The following is a 16,152-nucleotide window of genomic DNA, read 5'->3' as shown; positions in this document are numbered from 1 at the left end:
AAAAAACAGTTGATGGATTGATTCGCAGCCTTAGATTACCATTTTTAATTATCATATCATCAGCTAACAGTGGATATACTACTGTTCTTTATAATCCAAAGAGGGAAATCCGTGTTGAAATCTTTACTTATGTTATAGCTGTGGGTTATAAACTCACTCATGGTTCGTCACTCACAGTTGTCTGATTCTCAAGAGCAACATGAGCTTTAGAATAAAAGATGTTTTGTGGATTAAGGAAACAAAAAGCACATTCTGAAATCCACAAACTGCATTAAGCTGATCACAGAGGTGGCACTCATAAAGGCATCTTGACTGTCTTTTGTCAGCGGACCACAGGTCTCCACATTCCTGGACCTGGCTCTTGGATACAACAAGGCACCACAGCAGGAAACATCTTAAACCATTCAGATAATCTGCTCTTCATATCACATTCCTGCACAAGCCTCATGCTTTCAAAAACATAAACGTATAGGCTCAATGTGAGCTGGATCAACTAATGGAAAATTACATTTTTTCTTTTAGCTGAATAGTGAGCAATGCCACAAATAAGTTGTTCCTTGAGAAAGATTTGTCTCTTTCTCCAAGTATTTCTAACAGCCACACTCTGCATGAGTGACATCCATGAGGTCTTGTTTGTGCTATTGTCCCTCTGGATAAACTTCTCATGATTTCAGCTCGGTAATGCTTAGAATGTTGAAAAATTTTGGCTGCTGTCTTTATAAATACTCGTTTCAGCTTTGATCTTAAATGTTTAATTTCAGTCATCATCTTTTTGAGAACCCAAACCAGCTCTCTGGGAGTCTCCTTCACTGTTGCCATGGTACACTGCTGTCATCACTGAGATTAACAGAAGTCCCCATTTACTTTTTTATTCTTTTTCATTTATCATTTCACTTTGTGCAGCATGAAGATCTTTAAACTGGTTCATGATACATTAAAAGAGTGGGCCTTAAACACCAAGGTCTGCCCGTACCTCAGGGTATGGAGGGAAGGCCTCCAGAGGGCTGACCAATCAGGGGAAAGGGGGTTTGCGGAGCCGGGGATCTTAAAGAGACAGCAGCTAAAAAAAGTGTCAGAGGCTGTGAATAATGTAAAGGTGGGCACCAAAGGGACAGTTTAAAGACCAAATCACAACACCCCTTACCCTACCCATGTGTAGTTTTAACATCCTTAATATAAACTGAGTATGTTGCTAAAATACCACCTCTTTACATATTGTGCTCACTGTTGTGTAATGGTGTGTGTCACTTTTTTGTGGCTTGGTGTGTACGCAGTTACCAGTATTTTTTCAGCCAGCCTCATGCAGCTCTCAATGAACAACTTTTAGCACTTCCACATAGGCTTCATGTTTCTTAACCAGGTGTTGCCCCTTGGTTAAAGTCTGGTTAAAGTTTCTAGAGTTTTTAAACATCTCCAGCCCTGTGCAAGAAGTATTCAACGAGTCAAAGCTGTTCAGTGAAGGTTAAGGGGCCGTTTACACGACAATGGTTTTAGGATGTGCTGTCATAGAGACTTTGGGCAGGACTGCCCAACCCAACCAGATCAGGAAGTTGAGAAACAGTATTGAGAAATAACGTACATTGATGCTGATAACATCATTTTAAAGTTTGGATTACAGTCTGGCATATCCAGAAGGGAGACTATTTTTCAGATCACTTGGGGGCCGTTCACACAACAGTTTTAGGGTGAAACGCAAAAGTTTTGTTGCATTTCAGCCTCACATTTACACGGAAATGGCATTTCAGTCGACCTAAAACGCAAACTTTTGAAAACAGCCTCGAAAGTGGGATTTTTCTGAAACGCTCCCATCACCATTGCTGTGTAAACAGTAAGCTGGTGTTTTCAGTGGAAACAAAATGTGCATCTTTTGCTTCACTTTTTAACTTAGTATTTGTCAAAACACTAGATGATCGGCTCAACTCTACTTCAGTGGAGATCTCCTAAAAGCGGCTTCTGGACAAGACAGTTATAGCACCACCTACAGGCCTGGCATACTTACTACAGCGTTTCCAGTCCATCAGCGTTTCCGTGTAAACACAGATTTTTTTCACTGCGTTTGAGCATTTTCAGATGAGACGTTGTCGTGTAAACAGGGCCTTGGGCCATATCCACATGTAGCCCAGTATCTGGGATATCATATATTTTTATGTGTTTATGCCTGTCATCCACACAAAAAACATAGTTTCACGTCACTAAAAACATTTTTTTCTGAAAACTTCAGCCAAAGTGAAGATTTTGGGAAACTCCAGTTTCATGGATTTTGTGGACGCCGGAAAAACTGAGTTTCTGGTTCTCAAACGTCACAGCTGAATGACACGGGCTCATTCTGATTGGCTGGCACAGGCTTTATGTCTAAAAAAACAGTCAAATATAGGTTTATCATTCTTTAAGTCACACTTATCTGTGGATTTGCCCACTGCTTGTGGATGAAAGCATTTTTAAAAACAGATAAGGAGGAATATTTGTTTCTGAAATCGCCAGGCACCATTTGGACAAGGCCTTAGAAGCTACTCATAGGCCCTTTAAGTAAATGTTGCTTTCATTGCCAAACTTTACCAATGAGTCTGCAGAGTGAAGCACACTCAGTTGATGTGGACAAACAGGAATAGAAAATGACCGCAGCACTACTCGACACACAGCACAGCACAGCAGGGGCAATTAAATCAACATCATGAGGCTTATTGTTGTCTAATTTATTATTTATTCTCTCAAGTTTACCAGAAATCACATACACCGTAAAAGAGGTTAAGAGAAAGATAAGCAGTTATACATGTTGAAATGAATCAGTAGGCAGTTGGCTGCAGGAAAACGCAGCTGATTATTAATAACGAAGCCACAGTATGAATCAAACCCCTCTCTGTGACCCTCTTACTCTTGCTTGCATGCAGTACATACTAGCTGGCATGCGATCACATGCTCTTCCTCCCCTCGCTTGCTGCGTGCATGACTAGCACACAGACAAACACACACGCACATACACACCATCACACACTTCTTCAGGCACAGTTCTGCTTGGCTGCAGAGCAGGAATCACACACAGAGAACCGAGAACAGAAATGATTCAGTGAATAATTCAAAGGAAGAATCAAGTTTGCAACGTATATAAAAAGCACCTGGAGTACATCGTAATGTGTGTTCAAATATTTACAGGCAGCATGGGTGAGATACACACAAGAGGCCACAGAGTGTCTGCTTTCAACAGAAGATCAATGAGGAGAGCAGAGTCCAGAAGACTGGCACAGTTTAACCCTTAAAACAAAGTTGAAGTGATCGTGAGCTCACGCTTCAGTGACACCTACTGCCGTCTCTCAGAGCTAACGTTCCACAACGACCTCTGGATCCGCTCTGCAGAGGTGGAAACCAGCAGGAATGACGCTGCTCAGGCTCAGGGGCAAAGCTGGGGATTTTCAGCAGGGGTCTGTGAGCGTGAAAAACCTGAGGATCCTGGCTACCTGCTGCTTCTGGCAGCGACGCGGACAAAGAGGGGGCTCAACACTTTTTTCTATTTGATTGCAAACAAAAAGGGGATTTGAATCTACTCATGACAGCCATGGTAACGCATTCTGAGAGCCAGCCATCATGTGGAGGAAAGGGTTTCTCAAAAAATCAACACAAGCTGGAAAATATAACAGTGAGGGATCTTTAGGACAGGTGGTTTTAGGCACTGACTCCTGCTTCTCTGTTCACTTAAAACTACTTCTTCAGCTTCTCTTCTGTTTAGGCCAGACAAGGGTTCATAACTGACACCACCAGCTGTTTCACCTGTTAGAAGAAAAACTCAGATATCTAAGGACACAGTTTGAGTTGGCCTCCTACTCTTCTGCATTTGGCACAAAGACAGAAACCAAAGGAGCTTGACTTCAGGCTGCTGCTTTAAAACTAAGACAAACTGAAAAAGAGAAGTACAAGGGATATTTGGTCTGCTTAAGTCCAGCTTCTTCAGCTACGCCCAGTTTCCACCAAGCGGATGAGTTTGGTTCGCATTTTGACTAAAACCCGGTCAGATTCCCAAATTGCTGACCCCTACCATCCTACATTTTTGGAACCCTTGGGGTGCCAGATATACCAATCCGACCCCAGAAGGTGGAGCTAGAAACACTGCAGTCAGTTGATGGGTGGAAAGAATCGTCACCTCCTGAGATACAACGGTTGCTGCATTTCTCCTTGTGGCACACAGTTTTCTCTGAATCAAAGCCTGACGGCCATTTCTCTCATTTACAAGGAAACAGTGGTTTAGTCAACCTAAAACATAGAAACTTTTGAAAATGGCCTCCAGAGTGGAATTTTTTTCTGAAACGCTGCCGACACCGTTACTGTGTAAACAGCAAACTGGAGTTTTCAGTGGAAACGCTGACATCAATTGCTGACAACCCTGTTGTGTTTCTGCTACTGAATCTGCTGACTGTCTTTCAACAAAATGTGCATCTGTTGCATCTCTTCTGCACTTCTCCCGTTTTGTTCACTAGCAGCCGGCTTGACTTCTTCTGGTCTGTGGAGGGGTGTGATGGTATATCACCACCTACAGGCCTGGCATGCATACTACAGCTTTCTAAGTAGATGTATCAAGTTGATGTTTTTCCCCTTCATTTTTTGCGTTTTTGGGTGAAACAGTAGCCACGGTTACATAAGGAGTTTTTCGTCTTCCCGAATGGAATCTGTCTGAATGACTTTTCTGAAAACAATAGTATACATGGAAAGGAATATTCCAATCTCTGGTCTACATGCGCCGCTGTAATCAAACAGAATAGTCAATGGGGCATGCGCAGAAAAACATAAACATCACGAGATTTATCAAAGCTGGAGGACGACAGTTTGTTTATCATGGTGTTGCAATACTCCGTATTGCGAGTTTGTCCACCGTCCAGTCTTGAAATTATGTTCATTTCTTTCAAAGTTTGGTTCAAAAACAAACTTTCCGCAGCAGTCCAGTGCTGACGGCTTTTTAAAGTTGAGGAACGTCTCTAGTTGCGTCTTACGTCATTTCTGAGCATGTGCTGAAAGAACGCACCCTGACAACTTTCCGTTTGAGTGGATACATGATACCTCAATCAGTTTGGGGAATGGAATATTCCACCCCTGTGAAACCGATTAAATGTCCATTTGGATTGGCTCTTTTCTTTCAGAATGAGGTGTATACAAAGGTTAAATTCTTTCCGTTTGAGCAAATAAACCAAATGCAAGCGGTATATTTGGGTCTATGTAAACGTGGCTACTGTCATGTTAACGGTGCCTTGATTGTTCTTTGTAACAAAGAGCCACATGGCAACTACAAAGGAGATGAAATGCTGCATGTCTTCTATCGTTGCTTTTTGTTTACCCTGTCGTGTTTTTCTTCTTCGTTGGATTTATTAGCGGGGTAAACTGTGCGGCTCTGCTATGCCATCACACGATGGCGTAACTGACACAGCTATCATCATCCGGCTTACACACCATCTACCACAAGGGGGCACAGTTTGCTACAGAAACATAAACTGGATCAGTGTTTACCAAACCGACCCACACCAAACTGTACTGATCCGTACTGGACCACTTGGTGGAAACAAGGCTTAAATTCCTTCCAATGACAATCCAGTGCAACAATACAGTATTAAAAAAAAATCAGGGGGGGTTGAACATAAAAGTGTCACTGAAAGATGTTCACATCCAGCCAACAGCAGAAGAGATAAAGTGCCTCACAGGTGGAACATGAGCCTCATGTGTTTGGACTTTGGTGCCGTGCTGAGCTGAAAGAAATAAAGTTACAAATTTGATTCAAATGACAAAAAACCCAAAGAGTTACAGCCCTGCTGTTCTGCTGTGGTCTCCCACAGCCACATTCATTGAGGTTGCTACAATCATTGAACTGATGTTCTGTAGTTAAAGGCATGAAACACTTATTGTAAACCTACTGAAGTAGAACCATGAGGTGATCTGTGTAATGCATGTAAAAGACAGTTCTGAGAAAATATCTCCTTTCTCTGAAGATGGAGTTTTTCTGATCCTCTACAGAGTCTGAATACGAGTAAGAAAATGCACAAAAATACAAATTGCTCTGGTATATTTAGGTTTAAGTTGCACTGCTGTAGAAGAGCTACATTATTGATCAAGCATGAGATGCATTAACTTTCTAGAAAGGCATCTAATCGATGAAGCATGTTTGTGCTCCGTGATATAAAAATGGCAACCGGGGAGCACAGAACAGTGGGATTATTCTCCAAATCCATTACAAAGTCATCAAAACGTGAATGCAAGGCATGAATGTGTCCCCCCCTCCCTTAGATTATTCAGAACATCTATCTTCATCTCCATCCCACTGTGAATTCAGCTCGTACACTTTGAGGTGCTGATCAGCCCGCTGTTATGCTTTCAGAAATCCATGAGGAGCGTTGGTGTAGTCGTGATATTTGAGGCGGTGGTGCTGTGTTCAAATTAAACGGCTGAATTTAATCAATTCCCGTGGCCGGGGCCCTCCAGCTGCACCAGCAGAGAAATGCCAGTAATAGGCCGTCTGCTTCCCACAAACTCAACCTGTTTGTGTACATGTTGGACATTCCTGTGTAACCATCTCCTCCTGGGGGGGCGGATAGTCTTCATCTCCTCTGTTACGCTCACTCATCACCGTCTGACTGGTCAACCTCTCGTCCAACCTGAAGGGGGCTCCACTTTGTCCTACACCTGCCTCCCAGGTCATCGCAGGTTGAGGGCCAGGGCCACAGTGAGGATGACGCCCAGCAGCATGAGGAAGGGCAGCCAGGTCTTCAGGAAGCCGGCACAGCTGGAGGAAAGCAGGAGAGCAGGATGAAACTAAGGTGTTGGCAGAAGTGGGAGGATGATGGCACACGGGCAAGTTAACAAAATGACTTTGTCTAGTCTACACACACACACACACAGGAACAGGGTTTATTTGTAGTCTCCATTAACCAATGGGAAGTTGTAAAGACAGGACTTCTGCAGGAATCTTTATGCTCAGGCTGTTTTTCTTTAAAGCGTGGTTACAGACTTGTCATATTTTCAGATTTAATTCATATTTTAGGTGAGTTGGCAGAAGAATACGTCTTCTTATTTCTTACCAACTTGTAACATTGGTTACACCAAGTGACATTTGTCAATTTTACCAACTGATCACGTTTGATCACCCAATAATTTTTCTGTAACATTAGTTTAATGTAACTGTACTTTACGTGAGAAACTTTGTTTTCAAGTTATGTGTTTGTTTGAAACACTGCACTGAATTTTCCTTATTTCAAACACAAGAAAATAGAAAAGTTGATTTCAATCAAATAGTTTACTGTGTAGAATATCAAAATATGTAACAATATTGTGATATTGTGATATTATTGTATCATGACCCAAGTATCGTATGCCCAGGATATCGGGTAAACACCATTATATGCTAAATAATATGAGTACACATCTGGTACCCTTAGTCCACCCTTCCTCCTAGGAACAAACAACCTTTTTAGGCCAAATCTTGTTTTTTTTATCTTTCCATAAGAACAAAGAAAATAATGTATTAATCTCTCTGAACCATTTCTGAGGGAATTCTAAGGGGATAGCAGAAAAAAGAAAAGCTAATCTTGGGAGCACATTCATTTTAAGTACCTCCGCCCTCCCCCACAATGATAATGGTAAGTTTGTCCATCTATTCAAATCATCCCATACAGTTTTTATTCATTTTGGTCCATTCAACTGAAAAACTCTGTCAATTGGAGATACGATGTTAATACCAAGATATTGCATACCTTTTAACTTCCATACAATGGGAGTAAAGCTCAGCTGTTCAGAGCGTGTGAGATGATTCAAGGGTATGGCTTCGCTCTTAGACCAGTTAATCTTGTATCCAGATAGGCTGCCAAAGTCACTGACAGTTTTAAGGAGATGAGGTACAGAGTGTGCAGGTCTAGACAATGTCAATAAAATGTCGTCTGCGTAAAGATTGATTTTAAATTCATGATTAAACAGCGTAATACCCATTTTACTCTGATTTTTCCTAATAGCACAGGCAAGGGGCTCAGGTGCTAAAGTAAAGATGGCTGGAGAGGCTGGGCAACCTTGTCTAGTAGATCTAAAAAACTGAAAAGTTGGAGATATTAATCCATTGGTTTTGACACAAGCGACTGAATTATGATAGAGGGCCTTAATCCATTTTATACAAGTTGGTCCGAAATTCTACTTAGACAATATGTGAAACAGGTACAACCACTCTACTCGGTCGAATGCTTTTTCAGCATCAAGAGAGATTGCAACCGCAATGACCCAAGTATCGTGACGCATATCATATCGTTACGTTTTTGACAATACTCACCCCTACAGCACAATTCATTTGATCAAATATACACTGAATTTTATAAAAAGTCCTCAAAACCTTGACTTTAGTTGTTGAGCCTTGCAAACACTGGCTGCTCAAAAAGCAGTATTGTTCCTTTAACAGCACCTCCCATTTAGCAATTAATGTTGATTAAAAATAAACATCTTTTTTCATTTAGGCAGAGTGAAAAAATCTGCCATTGAGGCAAGAAAAGCTTTACAAGTGAAGTTTCTTGTGTCGGTCTGCCCATCGCTTTGCCTCTGACAGGTCTCCAGAGGGCTGACCAATCAGGAGAAAGGGGGTTTGTGGAGCAGGGAGCCAAAACAAAGTGTTTCAGACAGAGGTTGAAATAAGGGATTGTTTTAAGCTGTAAATCATGTAAAGCTGCAGCGGGAGCACCAGGGGGACAGTAAAAAGACTAACATGAAGCAGAATACCCCCTCTTTAAGAGCCAGGATGTGAGGAGAATTAAAGGAGCTTCATGAGGAAAGCACTTATATATTATCAATTTTGAGAACTTTCTCTTTAAGTTTAAAGTCAAACATCCAGTTAAATCAAGCCCAAGTCTCGGGGAACCCCCCTGGGAAACCTCTAAAAGGAGCTGCAGTCCTGCTTCTTATGGTGACTTTAAAAAGAGCAGCAGCAGATTGTAGGTCAGAGCCTGGTGGATTTCAGAGTCTAAACAGAGACACAAGCAGGTCCTGGTGATGCTCTACCAAGTCTGTTAGGCAGACATGTTCTGGTCCTGCTTGTTTTGGGTGGTATGTGCAGGTGAAACACCTGTTCATTGGAATAAGATCAGCTGAAGCCTGCTATCTTTGCTGTAGTTAAATGATTGAAACACTCTCTAGTTCCCCCGTAGAGCCTGATCCGGTACGCCATCTTACCTGACATGTTTCCCATGGATCAGGGCTAGAAGACAGAGGTTGACCATGTTCCACGAGGTGCTGTTTTCATATCGCATCAGGTTTAGCGCCATGGCCACGTGTGAGTGACAGTTGTCACAGCAGAGGTTGTGCTTTAAAGAGAGTGAGAAAAATCATGAAGTTTTCAACTTGTACAAAAACAGATTTAGAAACATGTGAACCAGTTTTGTCATTTACCATCCTGTGCTTATACTCCTCTGATGCATCGTGGACTGCTGTGTCCCAGGCATTAGAGCCGCTAGCATAAACTTTGCTAACATCCAGCATCCAGTACCTACAGACACAGAGGACAGCGGAGTAAGACACATCTCTGTGGCTGTGTGTTACAACATTTAATATTTGCAGTGCACTTACTTTGTTGGTCTTCCAAAAGCCATGTTGTCTTCCTGCAAAAGAATGTAAACGTTACTCATGTGGTGAAAAGTCACATGTTCACTTTGGGGTGTTTTGGAAATTGGAGGGTCATCTGGAATTTAGAGAATGATCACATCCTGTTTGTATATATTTATCAACTGTTTGTTTTTCTGTGCAACAATTAAATGGATCCAGTGAAGCCGCTCACACCTGGCAGCAATATCTGGTTTGGGTTTGGGTTTCATCCAAAGAGAGAAAGCTGGAAAACAATGTGAGTTCTCTTTCTCCTTGAAAAGTGTGTGAACTTTCATTAACAGCTTGTTTCACATTAACAGCTTTAACAATCTAAATCAAGGAACTGTTAAATAGTTTGGCATTGAAAGGAAAGGACCCTGTTTTGCAACTTTGCACTGGACAACAAAGAAAAGGAGCAACTTGGTGTTTCTTTTTGGACCACTGAATCCCCCTGTTCTTTAAAAGTCACAAGCTCTGGACTACTTTAATTCTAGCTCCAAGAACTAATGGTTTACATTTCCACCAAACCTCAAAGCTCCATGAAGAGTCTGCAAAACAGGCCAGAGACATCTTAAAAAAAAAAAAAAATTATCTGCAAAACACCACCAGACCAGTAGAGGGCAGTAAGACATGTGAAGACCAACCAGCAAAACAGCTACCAAAGAAGATAAACACTATTTTTTTCTACCAAGTCCCACCACATGCTAGTCTGTTTCATGTCATCACTACAGACTCACCAATAAACCAATCAGAGTGAGATGTGGGCAGTGTCTTGGTTTGTTTATGCCCCTCCCCTTTTGATTCCTATGATGTGAGCAAAAAAAATGGCTGCTGATGAAGGCAACGTCATTTTGCTCAGCTTGAAGTGAGGTCACTACAAAAACTGCTCCCCCTGGTGGCTGGCTGCAGTGTAGGTCAAAAACTCTGTCACTCCAGTCACTCCAGATGGGCTGTGGTTAAACTTTGAAATAAAGCACCTAGTATAAATGTTTCTCACATCCATGCGCTGTGGAGATATGAAGCTGTGTTGTGTTTCAGTCCTCTTTTTTCTGAAAAAGTTTCATTTGCATAAGTTCTTCCAGATTTAAAAACAAGGCTTTGCGTCACATTTAACAATGATTGAAAGCTGCCATTCTTATGTACTTTTTTCGGGAATAGTAACATACATTGGGAAGGAGAGTCAAGAAGAGACTAGACTCTCGAAAGAAAAAAAATGTTATTTTTTTGTCACACAGCTCCACTCAGTTTCTTTTAGTCTTCATAGTCTCTACTGCACAGACAATGATGCCAATGATGGCGCCTGTGACCAAGGTTATAATAATTTTGGATTTGTCATTATAGTTTAGTTTTAGTTAGTTTTGACACTTTTTTTCCCATAACAGTTTAGTTTTAATTAGTTTTAGAGCAGTCATTCTAGTTTTTATTACTCTTTGATTTTTCCAGCAAGGCTTAGTTTCAGTTTAGTTTCAGTTTTTCATACCTTATTAACCAGGTGCCGGATTCAAAAAGGTCAGAGTAAATATTTTGCAATACAGTTTATTTTTAAGTCCAACTTAGTGCTCACTGCTCAGTCAGTGCTGATTCTGAACTGTTGGCTGCTGCCTTCAACACAAGAAAATAATATAAACTAAATATTTAAAAAAATATGAACATAAATTATATAAAAATAATGTTAACATAGATTAAATAAAAATAATATAAACATAAATTATATAAAACAATATAATATGAGCTTTAATAATAGAAACTTGGACTCTGTAACAATAAAGGCAGACTCAAATACAATTAAAGTCAGACTCACACGCAATTAAACTATTACAGATGCTCTGATTCATTGCTCCACTACGTTTCTTTGCCACACAGCACACAGCCAGTCAGTGCAGTAAACAAGCACATCCCAGTACTTCACTGTAATGGTGCTGTACGTCACTGACAACTGCCAAAAACTGTCGTAAAATTGGTTGGGAAAATTTGTCTGATTAATTTAAATCCTAAAGGTTATTAATATTGTCAAAAACTATAACTAAGGACATTTTGTTTATAATTTTGGTTTCGTTTTTAGTTCCGTTTTAGTTAACTATTATAACCTTGCCTGTGACAGAGTATTTTACCTTCAAAACTGTTCAACAGTAAAAAAGGTGGAGCCACACTATCCACTCGATATACAGTCAAAGGCCGTGACAAGGTGGAATTGAAAGCTAAATACATCATACTGATATGCTGCCTCAATAAACTAGCTGTTATGTAGCAAGTATGCACCTTACTTTAATGTTGTTGTTGTGTTTAAGTTGTTTTTCAGTCTTGAATAACGCAAAAGTTAAAAGAACTTAAACTTATGCATGACAACATATTTGTTTGACTTTAATTGTACTTGGCACAAGTTTGCTAAATTTCTTTCTTGAATTTAAACAGTGTTGGCACAGTACCCTGTCTTGGATTGATATTTTATCATTTCTATCCATTTACAGCTATGGTTTAAAATAGGTAAACTGGTTTGTTTTACTGGAATATAACTTGCAAAATAGTCTGAATAATCCAAATAAAAAGTTGTAATCATAGTGTGATCGTGATTTTGCCAAAACAAAACAAAAAAAACCAACAAAACAAGAAAAAAAACAATTAACAATTGAACATGGAATAAGGTAAGATACTTTGAGCTACACTGAGTTCAGTTATTTTCAGCTCTTGTTGGGAGTCCCACCACATATAATGGTGATGCTGGTCTTAGGAGCTGTTTATATGACAATGTTTTTTTCTCTCTCTATTAGTGCGTTTTTGGGGTGAAACCTTGTCGTGAAGACAGGCTCTTAGAGACAGCCAGACAAACATTCTGTGGACAAAACACAAGAATGGGGCCTTCCTGGTTTCCCACCTCGTAGGCTGAATCCATACTGCAGGTCAAACCCTCTCCCTCCTGCACCTGCTTTCTTGGCTGTACTTTCAAACTAAGGCAGAGTGAATCTGTCGTCTAACTACTGAGTTTATGTTCTGAATTTCACTTTGCCTCCTTCTTATCTTAAAATGGGCTCATGCAAACATTACACAGTCATTACTCACTGAGACAAAGTAAGGTCCAGCAAAGTCCCGGATGACACCGGTGGACGTACAGATTCCCATGTGGCCAATGAACGGAAACAGCCATCTGGACAGAGAGAAAACATGCAAAGTTAGCATTACTGCATGAAAGTGCTATTTCTGAAGATGAACACATAAGCAGATATCTGTGCACATAAATCACACATTCAATACCTGTTATAACTTTAGGATCAGAGTGTTTTTCTGAAATCATGTGAAGCTACTCCAGAGGTATCAGAGGAACAATATAGAGCTAAAAACAAGCAAAATCCCCCAATGTCTAGGGCTGGGGAGCATGACTCGGTTGGTATCAAAGGTCTCTACAAAATATCAGATGACGTAATGATGTGGAAACTAAGTAACACTGAAGTACAAACTAATCTGAACGATAAGAAGAAACGTCATCACTCCTTGGGATGGGCACCTTTCACATTTGTGACAAAACGGTGCAGATGCTCGGTACATGGTTATCGGTATGGGTACTCAACTGTACCAATTTTCAGTACTTTTGTATGTTTATGTGGCAATATAAATTTGATTAATAATAAATTCTTAAATTTTTTCAGTTAAACATATTTATTCTTTAATATATGACCTTGTAATTCTGTGTTTGAGCCTAGCATGGAAAATTGCCTACTCTTCCACTCCCTCACTGTCTACCGTTTGATTGTACGTGAATCGGTACTTCTGACAGAATTCGGTTGGTACCTGTGAAAGTACCTAATTCGGTACCCATCCCTAGTCACTGCTTCCTTTAGAAGTGTTATAAAGCTGAATCACCACGGGTTTTTATGCAAACAGGTCTGAGTGAGCTGGAAAATCATTTCAGTTCCTTAAGTAGTACCAGGAACTATTCCAGTTTTTGTGGGGTGGAAATCCAGCTGCAGTGTTTAGAAAGTGTGATCTGCAACAAGCAGGCATTTTAAGTGACAATAACACTTCCTCATTGCAAAGTATCTAAGCAAGTGTTAATGTGTTTTATACAGCTTGAATTGTCTTATTAGATTTGATATGAGCCACATTCCTGAATTTCCCTTTGGGATAAATAAAGTATTTTTCATTTCATTTTCATTCATTCACCTGACAAGCCCAGAAAAATGTATCTTAAAGTAGAAAGGTCTTAATTATGGCTGTGAAAATTAACGCGTTAATGCAAATCAATCCATCATCATCATTAATCTGATTAAAGGATTTAACACAATTAACTAAAGAATGACTCAAAATCCCTGAAATGTCTCTGGCAATGCATTGTGGGCGGTTTGTCCAAGGGGATTTGAGAACAAAAAAACAACAACAAAAACCCCAAGACAGAACAGTTGACTAACATGAAGTATTATGCAAGCTACTTGGCTAACGCGTCCACCAGCTACAAACAAACCACTCTCAAGGGATGTTGGGGCCTCAGTAAGTCTACCTCAGACCAATTGACACAATTGCCAAGTGGACTGCAACAAACTCCAGACCCATTAATATCTTTGAGGACACAGGCTTCACAAAGGTTTAGCAAGATGCCTCTAAAGGCACACTGTACAAGGCTCCATCAAGAAGCACAGAGTTTTTTGCTAACATGAAGTGTTAAGGGAGTATCATATATACTTGAAGTGCAAAAAATTTCTCCTTCTTTCTTGAGTCTGTTTGCTCATGCAAACTAAAACATGATTAATTCAGCTTGAGAATGAAAGATATTTAAAAATTAATCCACATCAACCCGGTAATTTATCCTATTAAAAATGGTAATTATTTTACAGCACTAGTCTTTGTACAAGTAACTAAACAAGTTTCTTTTAACCTGCAAAGATTTTTTTACGCAATTCATGTGTCATTTTTGTCTTTAAATATGTGGAAATCAGATTTTTTTTGGACTTGTCAGGTAAATGTGACACATATTGAGTCCAATAAGACATTTTATTACCTTGAAAATACAAAAACAGTTGGTTAAATTTCAGTTTTTGCAGTGAATTTCAAGAGCTCTGTTCAAGATCAAAGTAAAAAAAAAAAATTAACCAGCTATTGGAGATATAGATGGATGGATAGATATCCTGAGATTATTATGTTGAAGTCTCAAGCCAAGTGAGAGAATTTTTGAGAAAATGAGGTTAACAGAGAGAAATACAGGCATGTCTGCTTTTGACTTCTGTATACTTCAAGTGAGCATAACCATTTTATTGAGTTAACATTTTCCGAAGAAACGTGTTGAGGTTTTTCTTGACAACGTACAGTGCATCTTAACTTTGCATGAACAGCTTAAAGTGACAGAAAACTGCCTGAAAAGTCAACAGTGGTTTGGTTCACTTATTTAAATCTACACCATGTCCCTTCAGTTGCTCAATTGTGTGCTTTTGTTAGTTTGGAGCAGAAAGGGGAACAACTCGATAAAGATGAATCATTATGTCATAATTTCCTGTTGGCCACTAAAAGAAACATTACAAAATTTTGAAATATATTGTTTAAAAATGGGTTTCCCTGTGAGGTCGTGTTGACATACCAAATACTTAATAAGCATTAAATAAAGTAGTTCAGCTGTACTTTCCCTGGAATGGACTGAATATTTAGGGTAATATATGTAAATCCTCGTCACGTCCTGATAAATATCAGAGACTCCGCCGAACACGGAGCCCACTCTGAGACAACAGGTCAGAAAATCATCAACAGGATGTTTTTGGTTGTGTGCTAGCCGAGTGAAGCTAAGCTAATGAAGCTGTCACTTCGTCTCGAGCTCTGTGCTCAGAAGCCACGCGCACAGTTAAAGGTGATCACTCACGATAGCACGGGGATAGGTGTCCACACAATACAGTACGGGTACCGACTGGTCTCTGTGTTAATTTTCTCAGACGCTATGTGGTAATTCTTCATGGTGTCTTTATCAACAACATCCGCCATCACCAACAGCTGTGCAGAATGAACTTCATGTGTCCCAGTCCGAGCTGCGGAGAGTTAGAGCAGCACGCGGGCGGAACACAGCGACGGGAGCTTCAAAATAAAAGTCCACATGTTGGGGAATACGAAGCGGCCTCTCCCATAACAGAGGATTGTTCTACTTCTTCTTTTTTATTAATAATAATAATAATAATAATAATAATAATAATAATAATAATAATAATAATAATAATAATAGTTTTTCACGTGAGTAATGATTTTTTTCTTCTTCTGGCAATATGATAAAGAAGATAAGGTCTGATATTGGTAAAAATAGCTGGTAACTGTGATAAGCAGGATCAGGGGTCCCCAAAGTAGGGCAAAATCAAAAACTATTCACAGTTTCATGTATCATCCATCATTGCAAATATAGAAGTAGAAAAACAAGGTTAAATTTTCTATAAAACCATGCAAACAGATTTTTTTCCCCAACTAAACCAGTGGCTAATACACTTAACTGAATAAGTATTTTTATTTTATCTATATATAAGCTATATGAAGTTAATAGGTCTATTGGTGTATTCCCATGGCAGAAAGTCAACAGTCATCAGCACCACTCATTCAGGGTTTATGAGCTGA

General features: G+C 39.8%; 1 protein-coding gene across 1 annotated transcript; it reads right to left on the bottom strand.

Annotated features, from left to right (window-relative positions):
- Window positions 1-2,692: 2,692 nt before the first annotated feature.
- On the bottom strand, window positions 2,693-15,560 carry tmem222b (transmembrane protein 222b). The gene is made up of 6 exons (XM_074687655.1): window positions 15,419-15,560; window positions 12,640-12,724; window positions 9,568-9,599; window positions 9,391-9,487; window positions 9,175-9,305; window positions 2,693-6,754 (listed from the first exon to the last, which is right to left on the bottom strand). The coding sequence occupies exons 1-6, from the start codon at window positions 15,535-15,537 to the stop codon at window positions 6,667-6,669; spliced, it is 552 nt and encodes a 183-aa protein (XP_074543756.1). The 5' UTR covers window positions 15,538-15,560; the 3' UTR covers window positions 2,693-6,666.
- Window positions 15,561-16,152: the final 592 nt, after the last annotated feature.

This window comes from Halichoeres trimaculatus, unplaced genomic scaffold, assembly GCF_033239565.1.
Source record: "Halichoeres trimaculatus isolate MK-OKI-2021-1 unplaced genomic scaffold, fHalTri1.1 fHalTri1_scaffold_14, whole genome shotgun sequence".
NCBI classification, from domain to species: domain Eukaryota; kingdom Metazoa; phylum Chordata; class Actinopteri; order Labriformes; family Labridae; genus Halichoeres; species Halichoeres trimaculatus.
Note: the sequence above shows the minus strand (reverse complement) of the source record. Positions and strands in the feature narration are given on the sequence as shown.

Bases quoted from the DNA above. Each gene is read 5' to 3' on its own strand.
- tmem222b (XM_074687655.1), bottom strand. From the start codon at position 15,537: ATGGCGGATGTTGTTGATAAAGACACCATGAAGAATTACCACATAGCG. The intron at 12,725-15,418 runs GTGAGTGATCAC...CTCTCTGTCCAG, and splicing joins ACACCTATCCCCGTGCTATC to ATGGCTGTTTCCGTTCATTG. The intron at 6,755-9,174 runs GTAAGATGGCGT...GCTTTCCTCCAG, and splicing joins ATCCATGGGAAACATGTCAG to CTGTGCCGGCTTCCTGAAGA.